Genomic DNA, 19,542 nt, shown 5'->3' on the forward strand with positions numbered 1-19,542 from the left:
CAATCTAAATATAGAAGTCTAATTAATTTACCCTTAGAACAATACTGGCCTTGTTTAGGAAGTTGGCTATTTAATTTTTTAGCAATTTTAACCTGACTAAAATAATTATATTTGAAAAGTTAGTTGACTTTTTTTTTTCTTTCTTTTTTATAGTTGATTAAAGATTGCAAGAATAAAAGGTAAAATAATTATAAATTATATGTGTCATTTTATTTCAATAATTATTTATTTTATTTTATTTTTTAATAAATTATTTTAATCCAATCTTCTTATCAAACACCCCAATAACATGGATAAGCCCATTATAAAAATCCAAACAAGAAAATAAATAAAAAGCATCCCCAACCCTAACACCCAACAACAACCCCAGACAAAAAGAAATGTCATTATCATCGTCATATCACGCTAGAATTGTGAGACTTGCTTTCACATTTAGCATTCAGGGATATGTACAAGAAAAGCCTAAAATTTTTCTCCCAAATTGATCCTTTTATCTGTCTCAATATATTTTTAATAGTATAAAAAGTGATTATTAGATAGTTTGAGAATGCAGTCACGTAATATTTCATAATCATATGATTAATAAAGAATATAGAGTATTAATTATTTATGAAAAATTAGGATCATTGTTGTACCTTTAACACAGCAGTGACTCTTGTGTCTCAATTTGAAGTGTATTATGGGTTTATTTTTATGATCCGAACCGTTCATTTTGTAGAATTTGTTGAGTACTATATGTTTTTCAAAAATCATATTAATTGGATATTAATAATTATATGATCGATAACCAAAAAAATAAACAATAAGTTTTCTTTTGAGAAATAGTATAAAAAATATTCAATTCGATTATATAGTTATTGATATCCGATTAATATGATTTTTGATAAGCATGAAGAACTCAACAAATCTTACAAAATAAACGATTCAGATCATAAAAATAAATTCATAATACACCTTAGCACAGCAATGACCCATCTCCTTATTTATGATAAGTAATTATTGAGAAATATGAAAAGTCGTAATAAATGGTGATTGATGAAAGAATATCGTCACCTAATAATCCGAAACTATTGTATAATTTTCTAATCAGATAAGAATGCACCAAATAAGAGAATCTCTCAAATAAAAATTCATATTTGGGAGCAGAGTATAATTCTGAGTATCTTACGTACAAGGCAAAGTCCCTCACATCCAGTATAAATCTGACAGTTCTATCTTTAAACATTTGTCATATTCTCTCATTTCTCCTTCAATAAGCTTCTCTGTGGTTGCTTGCAATGGCGGTTTGGTTGATGTTTGTCATGTTGGCCTTCGCCGGAATGTTGAGTTGTGGCGTTTCTTATGATAGACCACTGCCCCGGCCGTCCCGCTTTGTCCGGCTGGCGGAGGAACTCGATTCAACTTCTCCACAACAGGTATTATTTCTTGTGAACTATAAATCAACATATTTGAGAATTATGTATCCGCTGTGTTTCTCTAATCATAAAACTTTCGAATTTTTCTTCCACAAATTTTAATTTAGAAAAGAAAAAAAATTGTTACTGTCACACAAATTTTATCCAGAAATTTTGCTGTTTTATCTTCTTTACTTGAAATTTTAGACAAGAATATAATATATTTTATATAATTTTATTTATATTTTAAATGTCCATAATGCAAGCACTTTTGAGTTTTGCTGTAAAATGAGAATTGAGATCCTTTCCAGTCACTCTCTCTCCAGTCCCTCCTTGTAATGATCCAGATTACTCTAGAGAAGATCCTACGGTTCGGATCATTCTATTAGAAACATAAATGTAATTTTTTATTTTTTAATAGAGTGATCTAAACCATTAGCTCCTCTCTTGGATGAATCTAAACCGTTACAAGGAGAGAGGATAGTAGAGAATGGCTGGAAGGATCTCAATTCTTAAGGTGGGAGGCAACAGATCTGTTTTCTCCGAAGTTTAAAAAATATATAATAAAATTTACAAGTTTAAACATAAGTTTTAGTTTTTAGTAGCTAAAATTATTGGGAGTAATGCATGTAGATGTGTACATATTAAATTTTATTGTAAAAGAGAGAAAAAAATATTATTTTTTTTAATCTATACTATTAATGAATTTAGATGAAAAGGGTTAACGGTTATGAGAATTAAAATTTTAAGAAAACTTAGTATATTTATTTTAAATTTATAAAATGTTGATGAATTTCTTTTTTTTTTTTAATTTTAAAGGAAGTTATTGTAATCTATTTATTTATTATTATTATTATTGTTATTTTTCAGATCTAATGGGTATGGCACCAAGAAATTTTACATTCTTCGTGTTCTTTTTAGTTTAGAGTTCTTGTGAACTTTTTGATTATAGAAAATGAGAAATAATTTATAATGATTGAACATGGTAAGATGTACTGGTGGTGATGCTGAGGCTACTTTGCTGTGTTGTCTTTTTGTTACAATAATTATTAAAAAAAAATTAAAACATCTAATCACATTATTATTTGAAAAATGCACTAGAAATGGAGCACTAGAATGAGTACTAATGATGTGGCAGTGGACCCCGCCCACTTTCTATGCCTTATTTCTTTTTTTTCTTCTTTTTTTTACCATTCTCAATGTATTAGTGCTATTAGTGGTGTATTTTTAGTAGTCTAAATCATTGTTGTTATTATTTTTTTATTTTTTATTTTTTATATTTTTTTGTAAAAAAAAAAAATTAATTAAAATAATCACTCTCTAAACAGCAAAAACATTCCGGAATAGTTAAATCCTAAGAATTCAATTGGGTTTAAATAAGGATTTTGATTCTCTTCAGTCCACAAAGTAAATTAGATGGTACTGTTTGAGCTCGTAGAGTCTATCACGGGTCTAATTTTGATGATCTGAACTGTTTAAAGTGTAGAGCTCGTCAAATATTTCATTCTTATAAAAAAATCACGTTGATTGGATATCAGTAATTATTTGATCAGAATATATATTTATCAATAATTTATTTTTAAAATCATATTTATCATTAATAAAAATATAATCTGATCAAGTGATTATTAACATCAGATTAACATAATTTTTTATAAAAATAAAATATTCAATAAATTTTATATATTAAATAATTTAAATCATTAAAATTGAATCCCTAATAGATTTCAGGACCCAACTGCTTCAGTCGGATTTCCCACATAATGCAAGCATGATCCTTTAGATAATTCGGTGCATATGTCCCACATGAGCATGATTTGATGGAAACTTGAAGAGACTATTGTGTCAACACGTATTGACTTTTGTGTGGTTCATCTCACGAGTCGTAATTGTGTTGGATGCCACGACACACCAAACCCTATAATAAATGACAATGACTAATGCTCTAGGAGGGTAAAAGTGAGTGCGCCATGTGGACGGCCAAAGCTCGTCTGTAGTTTGGAGTGAGTCTGGTCTGATTAGGTTTGGGCCCAAGTTAGCTCGGGACTTTAGATATGGGCTATTATTTTGAAGCTTAGCTCGGTTCGTGGGCCTGTCTCGTCTGAGTCGGCTTGTGACCCGACTCATCAGCTCACTCAAAGCTCATTCAAAGTTCTGCTTGAAACCCAATCCGTCCGAGATCTAGTGTTATTTTTAGTGAAAAAAATAAAAAATAAAATTTTGGTAAAAAAAAAAAAATATTCAAGCCTTGACCGTGTCTAAGCCTAGGCTTCCCAACCCAACCAAGGCCCGAATACTCCCTGTGCCTAGGCCTAATTTTTTGACTCGTGGGCCAGGTCGGACCGGGTCGAATTTTTACAGGAGCCTGCGAGACCCGACATGGCCCGGCCCGAGCCTAGGCCAGGCCTCGGGCCGGGCCAAATTTACAACCCTACGATCTATATTTTTTTCTTCATATACTTTTATATTTTATTTTTTGAGTTTCATTCTAAATTTATATTGATACTTTAAATCGTTTATTACGTAATTCACTACAAAAAATTAGATTTTGGAGACCAAAATTTAGGAGTAAAATTATTTTTTAGGGATCAAATATTTTTGTTGCGAAAAGTGTCATATTATATTTTTAGCAATGAAAATTAGACATTAGTGATGAATTATTATCTTTTTAGAAGCAAATTTTTTGCCTAAAAAAATAAACTATTATGAGACCAAATTATTTTGTTCTTAAAAATGTATTTATTAGTGATATTTTCAAAATTTTGTCTCTAAAAGTCTTATTTTTGACTTTTTGGATGACTTTTTAGTGACTATCTTCATGATGATAGAAATTGGTCTTAATGTCTTTTGTAACAAATTTTTTATTTTTAGATACTAAAAAATTTGATCTCTAAAACTCTTATATGTTGTAGTGATTTTAACAATTTACATAGATTATACAAAAAATTAGTTTTATCGAATATTATTAAATATATGAATAAATTACATTTTATTTTTTAAAATAGACAGTATTTGTGAGTTTAAATTTAAACATTTCATTTGATAAAACAAAAAGTGATTTGTTTATGTATTCATTGATATCCGATGAAACTGATTTTTTGCACAGATGGTCTTCATTGTGAGATTTATAAATTGAACGGTTTAAATTATCATTGTGGATATAGAATGAAACCCGAAAAATAAAATATAGAGAGTAAGAGTATGGAGAGAAGCCATACCCAATTACAATTCTTGCACAAATCAAAATAAACTAAACCAAACCAAAGCATACTTAAAACAAAATTCAACCATTGTTAGGTAGGAATGGTAAAGATAATGGCACTATGATTTTCTCAAGCAAAAGCTGACATAATGGGTGTACAAGCACGAAATAATCGTCACTTGTATAATCTTGTTAATTAAGGTTGCGCTCCTTCGAACATCGTCATTTGACCTGAAATCACAAGCGTGAGCTAGCTGACGGGTGTGTGTTGGAAATCTCTCCGATGCTTAAGTTAGCAAATAAAACAAGTAAGGAAGAAAAACTCTATGAATTTGGGAATAGTAATTGCAATATATAGAATTAAGTTAGGCTTGAACCTTTATAAGTTTTACATGGCAGAAGTTTAGTAGTACTCTAATTCCTCATCGTAAAGTCCTCTTAGGAATCACATTTGTAAAGGATATGGTCTATCTTTTAACACTCTCCTCACTGCAAACCAAATGAGATGGCACAATTCTTTGCACAGCTTTCAGCCGAGCAATTGAATTACATTCTTATTAGCTCTTCCACTAACCGAGCTACTTAAAATTCTCCATAAAGCTAGCGCAGTGTGCAAACGTCCTAACGTTGCACAGTGCCTAAACTAGCCCGGCTGATTCATGCGCTCAATTTACACTTAGCCAGTCAGATGAATATAGCTCGGTCCAATCTTGATTACCACATTAGATGAGGACAACTAAGCCAGTCTAACTTTAACCCGCGGCCCAATAAGGCGTAGGTTGGCCCAAAAAAAAACGACCCAGAGCAAGTCTGTCCGATCAAACCATGCAACACATTTGACCAACCAGGCCTCCTCTGCATGGCCCAAACCATGCAACTTTGCAATCCATAGCACGGCCCCCACAAAGACCAAAATTAGCCCGGCCCAAACATCTCAGCACAAATTTCCCTCTCAATGGGAGTCTAAATTTTTCATTTAAAAAAAAAATATGCAAAGTGAAAAATCTGGATGAGATTTTAATAAAATGCTAATTTAAAAATATAGGAAAGTCCGGCGCAGATTCATGTTTTGGATTTGATTCCTACTTACTATTATTATTTTTATTTTTTAATAATTGAGAGACTCCATTTTATTTATGAATAATTTCCAGCTTCTTATTGAATCTTTAGCTGGAATTTGCTTCAAGTGAGTCCAAATTTGTTCACACTCATACCTCTTAATTATTTTAGAACACCGGGATTCAAAATTTTGGGTGGATCTTTACACTTTTAACATATATGGATTGCTGTTGTGAGGCTTTGATGATCAAAAAATATTCATATTGTAGAGTTCGTCGAACATATCATTCATGAAAAAAATTAAACTAGTCTGACATCCGTGGCCCGATGATCATGTCCTAATTATTTTTTAAAAAATTATCAAACTTTTGTATCCATTTATTTCCATTTATTTTTTTGAAAACAAATGTAATCTTGTTATGAGGTTATAGATATCCAATTAACCTTATTTTTTTGCATGAATGATTAACTCGATAAACTCAATAATATGAGCCGTTTGAATTATCAAAATAGGCTCAAGAGCCCCTCAGCAAGCTACTGTGTCAACCCCAATTCCCTTTTTACATAGGGATGTTCTGTTTTGGACCAATTAAATAATATATTTTATTGACACACTTCAACAAATTCATTTTTGCTTTAATTGAGGTATACTGTGAACTTATGGGGCAAGCTCTGAAGAGAAAATGAATTCATTCACTGAAAAAGATTACAATCTATTGTATATACACAATGGACTACGACCTGACTCAAACTGTCTAACAAACAAACTTACTAACTACTCAGACCAACAACTAACTGATACAAGTGGTTGATAGATTCCTCTGACTTTGCTAAGGTATGTGACAGCACATGACTTATGCTGTACTCTTGATTGTAGTATGATCAGATGATGATGGCTTCACTATACTTTGATGATGCTCTGTTTGCTCTGCATTAGGTTTTGGATAACTCTTTATCAAGCTCATCGGTTAAGAGCATCTCCAATGCTCTCTTCATAGGGTAATTATTCAGTAATCCCGGAGCATAGACACGTTGTACTCCATAGTATTGTGATTGGTGGAGAAGGTGGGTGAGTGGGGTATTGTATTGGGTGATTGTGGGACATGAGGGGACATAATGAATAATGATTGCGTAGAAGTACGGACACGTGGTATTCCGGGAATATTGAATAATTTTCCCTCTTCATATACCACACATTTGCGTTGGGACTGGTCAAGACAAATTGAGACTTAAAACAAGAAGTTAAAATGAGGCATTTTATAAATTTTTAATGTTATTGTAAAAATATTATTTAAAAGTTATTTTGTTAGTTTTTTTTTTGACTTAAAAAAATTACCAATTAAATCTTCATATTCAGGTTTTGTTAATATATATATTTTTTTGAATTAATAGTATATTATCCAGAATTATTAGTATATTTATCTTTCTGAATAGGTGAAGCCTTTTTTCGCATATATATATAATTATATAGGTCTTAGCTATCATTTTCAAAAATTCGGGGCCTTCGTAAAATTTGTGGCCTAAAGCAGTGGCTTTAGAAGCTTGAAGGCTGAACCTGGCCTGCCACCCCATTAGAGATGCTCCAAGGGCTCTTACAAATGTTCGAATTTCAACTCTGTACACCTATGTGTAACTCTTTTTCCATTTTTTTTCTTTGTTTAGAGGTCTTTCTTGTTGAGTGATTATTGGGTTTGTACTTTCTTTTGGGTATTTGGATGTCCAGTATAATATAGGTATTGAAAGCTTAGTTTGAGAGAGAGAGAGAAGCTATAGAGTGAGAGAGAGACTCTGAAATGTTTGTATTATGTTGTGTGATTTACAAAGAGATGAAGGCTCTCTTTATAGAGAGAGAAAGGGGCATTGGATACCACATTATCACCGAAAGCAAACACTATACAATTAATAATATAATGAAGTCTGCTAAAGCTATGCTAAAGCTATTCTAACACCGAAAGCAAACACTATACAATTAATAATATAATGAAGTCTGCTAAAGCTATGCTAAAGCTATTCTAACAGCCCCCCGCAAACTCAAGGAGGGAAAGCATCAACCAAGTTGAGTTTGGAAACAAGATCATTGAAGCGGCCAGGAGGATGAGCCTTAGTGAAGATATCAGCGGGTTGATCGACTGAAGCAATAGGAAGAAGATGAACAGTTCCACAGGTGACATGCTGGCGAATAAAATGACAATCAATCTCAATATGTTTGGTGCGATCATGAAAAACATCATTGTGAGCAATCTGAATGGCACTCTGATTGTCACAGTAGAGAGGCGTAGGAGCAGATGAAGAAACACCCATATCAGCAAGGAGCCAGCGAAGCCAGAGAAGTTCTTGAGTAGTATCCGCAAGAGCTCGGTATTCAGCTTCGGTGCTAGAGCGGGCAGTGAGGGATTGTTTTTTGCTACGCCAAGCAAGAAGAGAATCCCCTAAGAAGAAACAGAAGCCCGTGGTGGAGCGTCGATCCGTAGGATCCCCAGCCCAATCAGCATCAGAAAAGGCACGTAGGTCAAGAGAGGAAGAAGCCGAGAAGTGAAGACCATGGAACATAGTGCCTTTGAGGTAGCGAAGGATACGGAGTAGAGCAGTATAGTGGGGAGTGCGAGGAGCCGACATGTACTGACTGACAATGTGAACAGCATAGGCAATGTCAGGACGAGTGACTGTGAGATAGACAAGACTGCCGACGAGCTGGCGATAAAGAGTAGCATCAGAGAGAAGAGTCCCATCGAGAGGAGTGAGACGAATCTGGGGATCAACCGGAGTAGAGGCAGTTTTGCAATCAGTAAGACCAGCTCGAGCCAGAAGATCGGATGCATATTTGGCCTGGGACAAATAGGAACCAGTAGAATCATGAGAGACTTCAAGGCCTAAGAAGTAGTTAAGAGTACCAAGGTCCTTCATCTCAAACTGTTGGTGGAGAAATTGTTTGAGGTGGAGAATACCAGCTTGATCATCACCAGTGATAATCATATCATCCACATACAGAAGAAGAAGAGTAGTACCATGAGAAGTAGTCCGTATAAAAAGAGCAGAGTCATAGGAACTAGAGGTGAATCCGAAGTCATGAATGGTAGAACTGAACTTAGCAAACCAAGCACGAGGCGCTTGCTTGAGACCATAGAGAGCACGCTGTAGTTTGCAAACCTGATGAGGTTGAAAAGTGGACCCAGGTGGGGGTTGCATGTAGACCTCTTCAAGAAGATGACCATTGAGGAAAGCATTTTTGACATCCATCTGAAAGAGCCCCCAGTGGCGAGCAGTAGCAACAGCAAGTAAACTGCGAACAGAGGTAAGCCGAGCAACAGGAGAGAATGTCTCCTCATAATCAATGCCATATTCTTGGTTGAAACCCTTGGCAACAAGACGAGCTTTGTAGCGTTCAATAGAGCCATCAGAATGTGTTTTGATTTTGTAAACCCATTTGCAGCCAATCGCAGTCTTGCCAGGAGGAAGATCAACAAGATCCCAAGTATGAGCTTTGTCCAAGGCATGGAGTTCATCAGTCATAGCTTGCTGCCAAAGAGGATTAGTACAAGCCTCACGATAGGAGGTAGGTTCATAAGTAGAGAAGGCAGCAGATCCAACAATATAATCACGAAGATGAATAGGAGGTTGAGTTACCCGGCGGGGTCGACCCGTAGGAGGATCGGTGGGAGGAAGAGTCGGTGGAGAAGGAGGTGTGGCAACCAGAGGTAGACCTTCAGGTAGAGCAGGCTGGACAGGATCAGGGGTGAGCAAGGGCGTCTCGATGGAGGAGGAACCTGTATCAAATTCAGCAGAGAAAAGATCGATGGAAGGATTAGTAAACAGTGCAGTAGTGGAAAGTCCGGGTAAGTGAAAGGAGGATAGCGAGGAAAACATTTGGTGTTCCCAGAAAACGACATGGCGGGAGATACGAAGACGTTTAGAGAGAGGATCCCAACAGCGAAAACCTTTATGTTCAATTCCATACCCAAGAAAGCAACAAAGACGAGAGCGAGGTTCAAGTTTGGTGTGTTCATGGGATTGAAGTAAAACAAAACAAGCAGAGCCAAAAACCCGGAGATTGGCGTAAGGAGGGGGAGTGCCATGCAGACGTTCAAAGGGAGTTTGATTATGGATGACAGGGGTAGGAGCACAGTTGATAGTGTAAACAGCAGTGAGAGCAGCTTCTCCCCAAAAGTTTTCAGGACAGGAAGAAGAGAGAAGGAGAGCGCGAGTAGTGTCAAGAATATGCCTATGTTTCCGTTCAGCGCGGCCATTTTGCTGGGACGTGCCAGCACAGGAACGATGAGGCAGTGTACCATGATGCTGAAGAAAGGAAAGGAAATCTGAATCCCGATATTCCATAGCATTGTCAGAGCGAAAAATTTTGATGGTTTTGGAGAATTGGGTGTGAACCATTTGTGCAAATCGATAATAAATGTGTTTAAGTTCAGACCTATTTTTCATGAGAAAAAGCCAAGTAAACCGGGAAAAATCATCAATAAAAACAACAAAATAGCGGGATCCCCCCATAGTAGTAGTAGGGGAGGGCCCCCAAATATCCGAATGTATAAGATCAAAAGGGGCAAGAGAAACAGAAGTACTCTTATTAAATGATAAAGCAGGTTGTTTGGCAAGTTGACAGGGTATACAATCGAAATTATCGGGAATTACATGACCCAACTGTCCACTAGAAACCAAAGACCTTAAACGAGTAACAGAAATATGCCCTAAGCGACAATGCCAAAGATGAAAGGGAGATAATAAGGAAGTAGATGTAGGAGCAGCAATCTGAGGAGAGGCAGGAACATGAAGGTGAATGAGTTCATAGAGACGTCCACGCTTACGGCCGATCCCAATAGTCTGCCCTGTCTGAGGGTCCTGTACCAAACAATCAGTAGCAGAAAAGGTGACAGTTAGACCAAGTTCACATAATTGACCAATGGAAATAAGGTTTAAGGTAAGAGCAGGGATATGATAAACGTGAGGTAGAGATAAAGAAGAGGTGGAAACAGTACCAACATGACGAACAGACATGAGGGAACCATCAGCAGTATGTATTGAGGGAATATGAGGAGATGAAGATAAGGAAGAAAAGATAGTAGAACTGGAGGTCATATGATTACAACAGGCAGAGTCAAAATACCAAGAAGAGTTACCTGGGATGACAGACAAAGCAGGAGGAGGAGGTGTACCAGATGAGGAGAGAAGTTGTTTGAGCATGGCCTCTACATCCGTTGGAGAAAAGTGAGGGGTAGATGGAGCAGGTGACTCAGAGACCCCTACAGAGGGGGCAGTGTCAGGGTGATGAGACTGATTCCCGGAAGCAGCAGCAGCAGTGTGATAAGACTGATTCCCGGAAGCAGAAGTAGCAGTGTGATGAGACTGGTTGCCGGAACGATGAAAACTTCCCCGGGAAGAGCCACCGCGAGAGGAGTGGCTATTGGAGGATGAGCGAGATGGATTGCGAAAACAATCCTGTTGCAGATGACCAGGACCAAGTTTGTTGCAGTAGCGGCAGGATCTGACGGGGCAATTGACCAGGAGATGGGTTGAAGGAAGGCCCCGATTCTGACAATAGAGGCAAGCAGTTGTCCGCTGGGTAAATGATGGCCGGGACGGAGGAGTGGCAAGAACAGAGTCCACATGATGAGTTTGAAGAGTACCTAGACGAGTCTCCTCTGATAGCAACTCAGAAATGGCTTGTTCAAGAGTGGGCAAGGGATGGCGATGAAGCAGAGAGGCACGTACGGGCTCAAAAGAGGGGGTAAGAGCCATGAGAAATTGCACCAACCTCTGCTGGTTGCGATGGTTAGTAAATAAAACTGCATCTTCGGGGTCATGCCAGGTTGGTTCTGAAAGAGCAAGCTGATCCCAAACAGAGTATATTTGAGAAAGGAAGTCATTAATGGACTGAGTGGATTCTTGACGCATGCGGTGAAGTTGGTTCTGAAGTTGATATTGATGGGCAAGACCAGTAGTCTGGTATCGTTCTTTCAAAAAATCCCAGATGTCTTTCGCAGGAGTAGTTACAGAGTCAAGCTGAAACCGGCCAAATTGAAGACTGATAGAGGTAACAGAGGTATTACGAAACCAGGTAATGATTTGGTAATTCTTACTGTCCCATTCCTCAAGTCGGTCTTCATATGTAGCAGTAAGAACAGGAGTTTCAGTAGTGGCACTGTCTTTGACTGGTTTAGTCACATCCCCGGTGACAATTCGCCAGAGCTTCTTGCCTTTAAGAAAGGAAGACATGGCTTGGGCCCACAGAACATAGTTTGAACCATTCAGAATAACGGAAATGGGATGGGAGGTGTCAAGACGATCCATAATACTAGTTAAGTAGGATTAAAGCAACAGGAAGAGACCTGTAGGAGCAAAATTTGGTAAAACAGAGTGTACCAGTGAGTCCGGAAGGTCGAAAATAGCCAGAAAAGGCTGCTGGACAGAGATGATGTCAGCGATGATGTCAGCGGCGCACGTTAGCAGAGTGCAGGGAGGAACACGTTAGCAGAAAGGCGGCGGCGCACGGTAGCGAAACAGGCGCAGGCGCGGCGCACAATAGCCGTTTTGGCGCACGCGGGTGCAATGTAGTGAAGCGGCGCACGAAAGGCGCACGATAGCAGGCGCGGCGTACGGGAGTGGCAGGGCTGACGTCAGCCGCGGTTGTGTGGGCGCGTGGAGGCGCGTGGCGGAGGTGAGTGGCAACAGATGGCGCGTGCGGGCGCGTGTGAGAGTGGTGGCGGAGCTGGTGACGCGCAGAAGGTAAAGGCGGCGCGTGTGGGCGCGTGGAGGGTGTTCTGAGAACGGGCTAGGTGCCGTTGGAATCGTGAGAAAATTCCGAGCGTTTTGATGTATGCCACTGTGTACGGGACTAAACACAAAAATTGAAAATTGCCAGAAATGTAACACTGGGCTCTGATACCATGAAAGTTTAGTTTGAGAGAGAGAAGCTATAGAGTGAGAGAGAGACTCTGAAATGTTTGTATTATGTTGTGTGATTTACAAAGAGATGAAGGCTCTCTTTATAGAGAGAGAAAGGGGCATTGGATACCACATTATCACCGAAAGCAAACACTATACAATTAATAATATAATGAAGTCTGCTAAAGCTATGCTAAAGCTATTCTAACACCGAAAGCAAACACTATACAATTAATAATATAATGAAGTCTGCTAAAGCTATGCTAAAGCTATTCTAACAGGTATCATGACTTATACATAAAAAATGTTAATGATTGCCTAAACAAATGATCATTAGCCTCAATTTATATGCAAAAAGCGTTAAGACATGTATGAAAAGTATTTTCAAATATGACAAAAATTATATAATCTTCTAACTATTTTGACATTCTATCAGTCCACACGATCAATATTTGGTTCCCTTAAAAGAAATAGTAAAATGTTTTTTAAATTTATAATGAATCATACATAAACTAATGAGCTGGATTTTCTATCTTATTGCATGAAGGTGCACATATCTATGGTGGGAAATGACCAGATGAGAATATCATGGATTACAGACGACGCTAATACTCCGGCAACAGTCAGCTATGGTACATCTCCAGGGAACTATGCTTTCTCAGCAAAAGGGACTTCATCTTCTTACCGATATGTTTTGTACGAGTCTGGTGAAATTCATGATGTGGTCATTGGTCCATTGAAACCAAGCACTGTCTATTATTACCGTTGTGGCTCTGATTCAAACCCTGAACTCAGTTTCCAAACACCTCCTGCTCAATTTCCTATCAACTTTGCCCTTGCAGGTATATATATGTAGATTGTTAATATGCCAATTTTTCATTTTTGTTCTCATTTTGATTGATCCTATTTTAACACGTATCGTTGTAGCATGACACGGCAAACTAAAGTTTACATGAAAAAATCACTCTATATATGCTTAGAATAGGCGAAATCTGGATTTGTTGAATTTTGGGTTCCAGCATTAGCTGTGAAGTTAGGAAAATCTCAATTTCAAGTTTTAGATTGTGCATACTTAGAAAATAAACTTCCACTCTCTCCAATAATCTCAATTTTTCCAAATTTTGTTCTGATTTGGATTGATCCTATTTTAACTCTTAGTAACATGAGACGACAGACTAAAGTTTACATGAAAAACCATAACAAATGCTTGGCGAAATCTAGATTTGCTGAATTTGGGGTTCCATCTTCAGTGATCAAATTGGAGAAATCTTAGCAGTCTGTTCAAAATTTGAAAATTCAGATGGTGTAAACTTTGAATATAACTAGTGTTACTTTGTGAAAAAATGAATGATTTCTCCCTCTTTTTGGTCCAGGCCTTGGATTTTTGGACAGAAAACTAGTCTATAACTTTACTGGAAGTTGAAACCAGAATTGAAAAGTTCAGATCATGGCAATTTAGAAAATAACCACCACTCTCTCCCTTCCCTTTTTCCCGTGAAAAGTGAACCACTCGTCTCACTTTTTGTCTAGGCCTTTGATTTTTTGACAGATAATTGGTATTTCTCCAACTTGATTACTAAAGTTGGAATCCCAAATCGAGTCATTCCAATTGCCAATCTTCTATCGTGTGTTTTGTAACTACGATTCATATTTCAATTGTGTAACACCAGGACTTACATGTCATGGCACCTTACATGTCATCTATCGTCTATGCACCAGTACAATGAATGGAATTTTATTGCACTAATATTATAGTGATGACATATGATATGACAAGCAAATTTAGTACAAAATATTCATCATTTCAACATTAGTCATTTCTATAACAACATGCTATCAAGCTAGTTGTCTGACTCAAGCCAATTGTGCATATTTCATCTTCAGGTGATCTGGGGCAAACGGATTGGACAACCTCAACCCTTGATCACATTTCAAAATCAAACTACGACGTGCTCCTACTACCAGGGGACTTGTCATATGCTGATACAATCCAGCCACTTTGGGACTCATTTGGCCGGCTGGTCGAGCCCCTCGCTAGCCAGAGGCCGTGGATGGTCACACAAGGCAACCACGAGATCGAAAAAATCCCAGTGATCCACTCTCAGTCCTTCACCTCCTACAATGCCAGATGGCACATGCCATTCGAGCAAAGTGGCTCCAATTCCAACTTGTACTATTCGTTTGAAGTTGCCGGTGTCCATGTCATTATGTTGGGCTCGTATACGGATTTTGGTCCAAGCTCGGCTCAGTATAGCTGGCTGCAATCCGACTTGAGGAAGGTTGATAGGACAAAGACACCTTGGTTGGTAGTGCTCCTCCATGCACCGTGGTACAATTCTAACACCGCTCATCAGGGGGAGGTTGAATCGGTTAACATGAAGGCGGCCATGGAAGGTTTGCTTTATGGAGCTCGGGTTGATGTCATATTTTCAGGACATGTCCATGCATATGAGCGCTTTGTAAGATTCCTTTCCCTCCATTATGTGATCTTGTCATTAGCTATCATGCACTTGAGATTTTCTGTTCTTATTCTTTCCTGTTTCCCTTTTAAAACCACCTTTCTACTATATGAGATGGGAGCATATACTTTTTAAATTTTTTTTATTTATTATTATCATAAAATGAGTCTTTGTAGCACTATATATATTTGTCAGTTCATATTATGATAACTATTTAGGCAACTATCAATTACAATGAAAATCATTGATGACTTGCTCAAAACAACGACACTTAGGTTGTGTTTGAATCATAAATTTGGGTAGAAATTTGAAAAGAGAAAGGAAAAAGCGATGGAAATGAAAAAAAAGAAGAAGAAGCTTATATTCATTCACAAATCTATGATCCAAAGACACCCTTAATTTATGCTCATCTTTAAAATGTTTCTAGCTGCATATATAAATAGGAACAGATATTTTATTGCATTAATATAACTAGGTGAAACTTGAGTTTTATCCACCCAAAAAAAAGAAACTTGAGTTTTCGAATATGATCTTCATTACTCTGCCAAGTTCATAATTAATAACCAACCAGATCAGAAAGACTAGTGAAAATTTAGAAAGGCACTGCCAATGGGCTATTTGGACCATCCATTGCATGGTTGGAATATTGAGACGTGTTCTCTGATTACCCCCCGTTTGGATGGAAATAGGGGTGATGAAATGTAGAAGTTTGGGGAGAGTCTGCAATTCTAGAGCTGTAAATGAGCCGAATCGAGTCAAGCAGCTTGTTAAAAATTGATTTGAACACTTAATGAACTTTTAGAATGTGATCATACTTGGTTTATTTATCTTTGAAACCAATTTCAAAGGAGCTTCAATCAAGCTGAATTTGAGTAGCGTAGAGGCATAACTTTCATCTTTGCTGTTGTCTTGAAGAACACTAACGTGAATTTCATTATTGCTTCACAGTAGTCAAATAGTCATAATGAGTTAAGCTCAAATGAATGAGATATTAACAAACAAAACACGATTTGAGTTTGTAATCTAATTTTACTTCACTTTTTCCCGCTTAATGAAGCATTTGATTGGATTGTGAACTCTAGTACTTAACTGATTTTTATTTCTGTCACTCTCTTTGAATTTCAGACTCGTGTTTACAAAGAGAAAACTGACAACTGCGGTCCAGTATATATCAACATTGGGGATGGTGGCAACCGCGAAGGCCTCGCCAAAAAGTAAGTTTCTTTCTGATAAATTGCATGTGATTGGTGTCACAGTTTATGTTATTCTACAAGTACTAGAAGTTAAATTTAAATTGCAATTTTGTGTTGTTGCCCTCTTTAGGACTTGCATTGAATTTCACCGTGTGTATATATATATATTTCGTTTTGGCAATAAAACTCACCTATCAAAAACAAAAGAAATTAATTTTGAATTTTATACATTCATATACAAATATGAACAATATGTAATTCTATGCAGAAGAAAAATCATTTATTACGAAGTCCTGCATTCCAAATGAACTAAACCTCTTTTCTTCATAGAGTTAGGAGAACAATGACAACGTATAATCCTCTGTACTCAAACTCAATTACTCTCTATCTCTCTCTTTCTAGTTGCATGATTATGTCTCGAGATTCTTACCATATCGTGCTATTAGGAGTATATTGGGATAGAGAGACAAAGAAATTCAATACCAAGGATCATGCACTGCTTGTAATAGCCACTAGGCCCTGTGTGGTTTGTCAGATATGATTTTTAGAATTAGAGGATAAGTAATACCTAGGAATTATGAACAAGAGTAGTAATACCTAATATTTTGGATTTGAACATTTATATCATGTAAGGTTTGTGTTATGTTTAATCAGAGTACAACATAAAAAGGGATTAGAAGGAGAAAAACTATTTCTAGTGGTTAAATGGAAGATGAGAAAAATTATTATCTCATAGTAGAGATAGACCTCATATTTGAAGTGAAAGAACTAAGCAAACATTGGATAAAATAAGGTAAAAAAAGAAAGAAAAGAAACATAGAGGAGCCATGAGATCTGGAACTTGCAAAATAGCCTAGTCTATTTATTCTTCATTCATCTTTTGGTGGATATGTCACTTGTTTGTGTTCAACTAAGTTCAGTTTATCAAATTTCTTCTATTATTTTTATTTATAGAACTATTAATTAATTGCTTCACAAATTTTTCTTGTGATTTTTACAGTTATATAAATCCAAAACCCACAATATCAGTGTTCAGGGAGGCCAGTTTTGGGCATGCGCAATTACAAGTGGTGAATGCAAGCTATGCACAGTGGACATGGCATCGCAATGACAACGATGAACCAGTTGTAGCCGACTCTATATGGTTAAAAAGCCTTTCATCTAATCCATCTTGTAAGATGTAATGTAAAACTTAATGTGAAGATGTTTTTGTTGTTTTATATGAACCCAGTAGTTCTTCAAAAGGGAATTACAGAAATATGGTAATAGATTTTGGTACACATCAAATGTTTAGTTCATTTGGGACACGGATCCTTCCAAGTTAGATTATGAAGTTCACAGTAAGATAAACATTTTATTAGGTTATGTGTGAATTCAGTTTTATAATAGATGATTTTGATCTCACACGATTGAAGTGAACCTACCTTTGTGGTGTCAAGGTGCAGGTTCAACACCATGGAGGAGTTTGATACTTTGGGGTAGTTTATTTCTCCACATTTTGACAGTATATGTATTTAGTGGTGATTGTTGGGTTTGAACTTAACAAAAATGACTTAGACCCCCAGCTGGGGTGCTGGGGGTCATCCGTGATTGGGTCAAAAAAACTGTTTTTTTTTTTCTTTTTCCAGCCAACCCTAGGCTGACACGTGGCCCTGGGGTCGCTGGGGGTCGTCCGTACTGGGAGTCGGAAGCATTGTTGTGAACTTAATAGGCTTGGTTTATTAAGTGACTTTCTAATTATTATGAGCTAGTGGTATGTTTAATGATATAAATAGTTATTATATTTATAATTACTCTTATCTATTGACCCAAAAAAAAAAAAAAAAAAAATCATTGCACACGAGTAATTTTTTCTTTTAGAAGTTTTTTAATCAATATCAACATAGATAGCATTATAATCTTGTTTTATTTATTTATTATTATTATTATTTTGTGTGTGTGAGCCAATATGTCATCATTTAATGAGAGATGATTTGTATTTTCCTTCCCATGTAAAGTGGGAATAAATTTGAGAAAAGAAAATTGGGAACATGGCATGAGATTTTTGCATTTGCCATGTTCACAAACCTTTTTTTTATTCTTTGTTAAATTATAGTTAGCTCAAGTTTGGCAAGTTGAAAAAATGTTAAAAAGTCAAAAAGTTATTCAAAAAGTTAAAAAGTTATCACTATTCACTAAAAGTAAAAAATTACGGCTGCATAATTCTCAATCTTAATTTTTCTCTACACACCGGTTTGGCATCCCCTAAATAATCCATCTTTTTATCTTTTTTCCATCACATCACCTCTCTACTTTTCTGCACATCTTTTCGTAAAAAAACAAAAAGTATACTTATTTAGATCATCCCAAACAATCTTTAATTTATAAAATTTTTTGATACACATTTTTCCATAAAAAGTCAAAAAGTTAATCCAAACAACCATGTTTTTTCCTCAACTTTTTAGTTAAAAAAATACACTTATTTAGGACATCCCAAACAACCCCTCATTCTATTTGAATCATGCTCCTAATTACCAAGAGTGTAGTGTAGATACCATCCTCACAAATCTGACCTGGATTGGGCCAAGATCTTTAAAGCCCAGCCCCAGGCCCAGCTCTCTGGGCTCCCGCCAAAATCTAAGGTTTGTCAGACGGGCCGCGTGAGGTCTTATTGATGTTAAAGGATTTTCCATGTCATTTTTCAACCATGAAAAACTTGATCTATGAACACAAATGCTAGATATTATAAAAAAACTATGAAAAATTCTACCAATACTCACACGGCCATATTCTGGAATAACTTAATTTTGCAACATTAGGAATGTTGACGCTAATACACATTTTTGTAGCCTAGTGACGTATGGGTGTTTGGGGTTTACTTATTTGGTTTTTTCTTTTTCTATTATTTATTTATTTATTTTTTGACGGCAGGGGGAGGGGGGGGGTTTATTTTTAGTTTTTAATGAACTATTTTTAAAAAATTTCAAAAGGTTTTAAGTTTCTCGACTTAGCTCGATGAGAAAAATAAAAAATTTCAACAAAAGTCCAGAAAAGACAGTAAAAGTAAAAAATAGTGTAGTTATATATATATATATATATTTCAAAAGCGGTCATTAAAAAATATATATATATATTGAAAAAAGAGGTGACAAAAACTTCCAAAACACCCTAAGTTGAGACTCCTCTGCTAAAAAGTTGACTTTTAGGTTTTTTTTGATTTTTTGGTAACTTTTTTATGTAAAAAAGTTTACTTTCTTGTGGCTTTTTTTTTTTTTTTTTTTTTTTTTTTTTGTATAAAAAAGCTAAAAAGTCAAAACGTTTATTTTTTTTAGCAAATTTCAAAATTGTCCCTGAGAGCATCTCTA

The 19,542-nt window shown here is 36.4% G+C and overlaps 1 protein-coding gene across 1 annotated transcript; it reads left to right on the forward strand.

Moving 5' to 3' along the window:
* Positions 1–1,008: 1,008 nt before the first annotated feature.
* Positions 1,009–17,602, forward strand: LOC114276765 (putative purple acid phosphatase 20). Its single transcript, XM_028218574.2, has 5 exons — positions 1,009–1,415; positions 13,094–13,388; positions 14,431–15,005; positions 16,131–16,219; positions 17,199–17,602. Exons 1-5 carry the CDS (start codon positions 1,278–1,280, stop codon positions 17,380–17,382), a joined length of 1,281 nt encoding a protein of 426 aa, XP_028074375.2. The 5' UTR covers positions 1,009–1,277; the 3' UTR covers positions 17,383–17,602.
* Positions 17,603–19,542: the final 1,940 nt, after the last annotated feature.

The sequence above is a fragment of the Camellia sinensis genome, chromosome 10, assembly GCF_055761805.1.
Source record: "Camellia sinensis isolate YWXY chromosome 10, ASM5576180v1, whole genome shotgun sequence".
NCBI lineage: Eukaryota > Viridiplantae > Streptophyta > Magnoliopsida > Ericales > Theaceae > Camellia > Camellia sinensis.

What these genes read in the sequence shown, in the direction of transcription:
- LOC114276765 (XM_028218574.2), top strand. Translation starts at nt 1,278, where the DNA reads ATGGCGGTTTGGTTGATGTTTGTCATGTTGGCCTTCGCCGGAATGTTG. An exon ending in ATTCAACTTCTCCACAACAG is followed by an intron (nt 1,416 to 13,093) that starts GTATTATTTCTT and finishes TATTGCATGAAG; the next exon opens with GTGCACATATCTATGGTGGG. An exon ending in TCCATGCATATGAGCGCTTT is followed by an intron (nt 15,006 to 16,130) that starts GTAAGATTCCTT and finishes TTTGAATTTCAG; the next exon opens with ACTCGTGTTTACAAAGAGAA.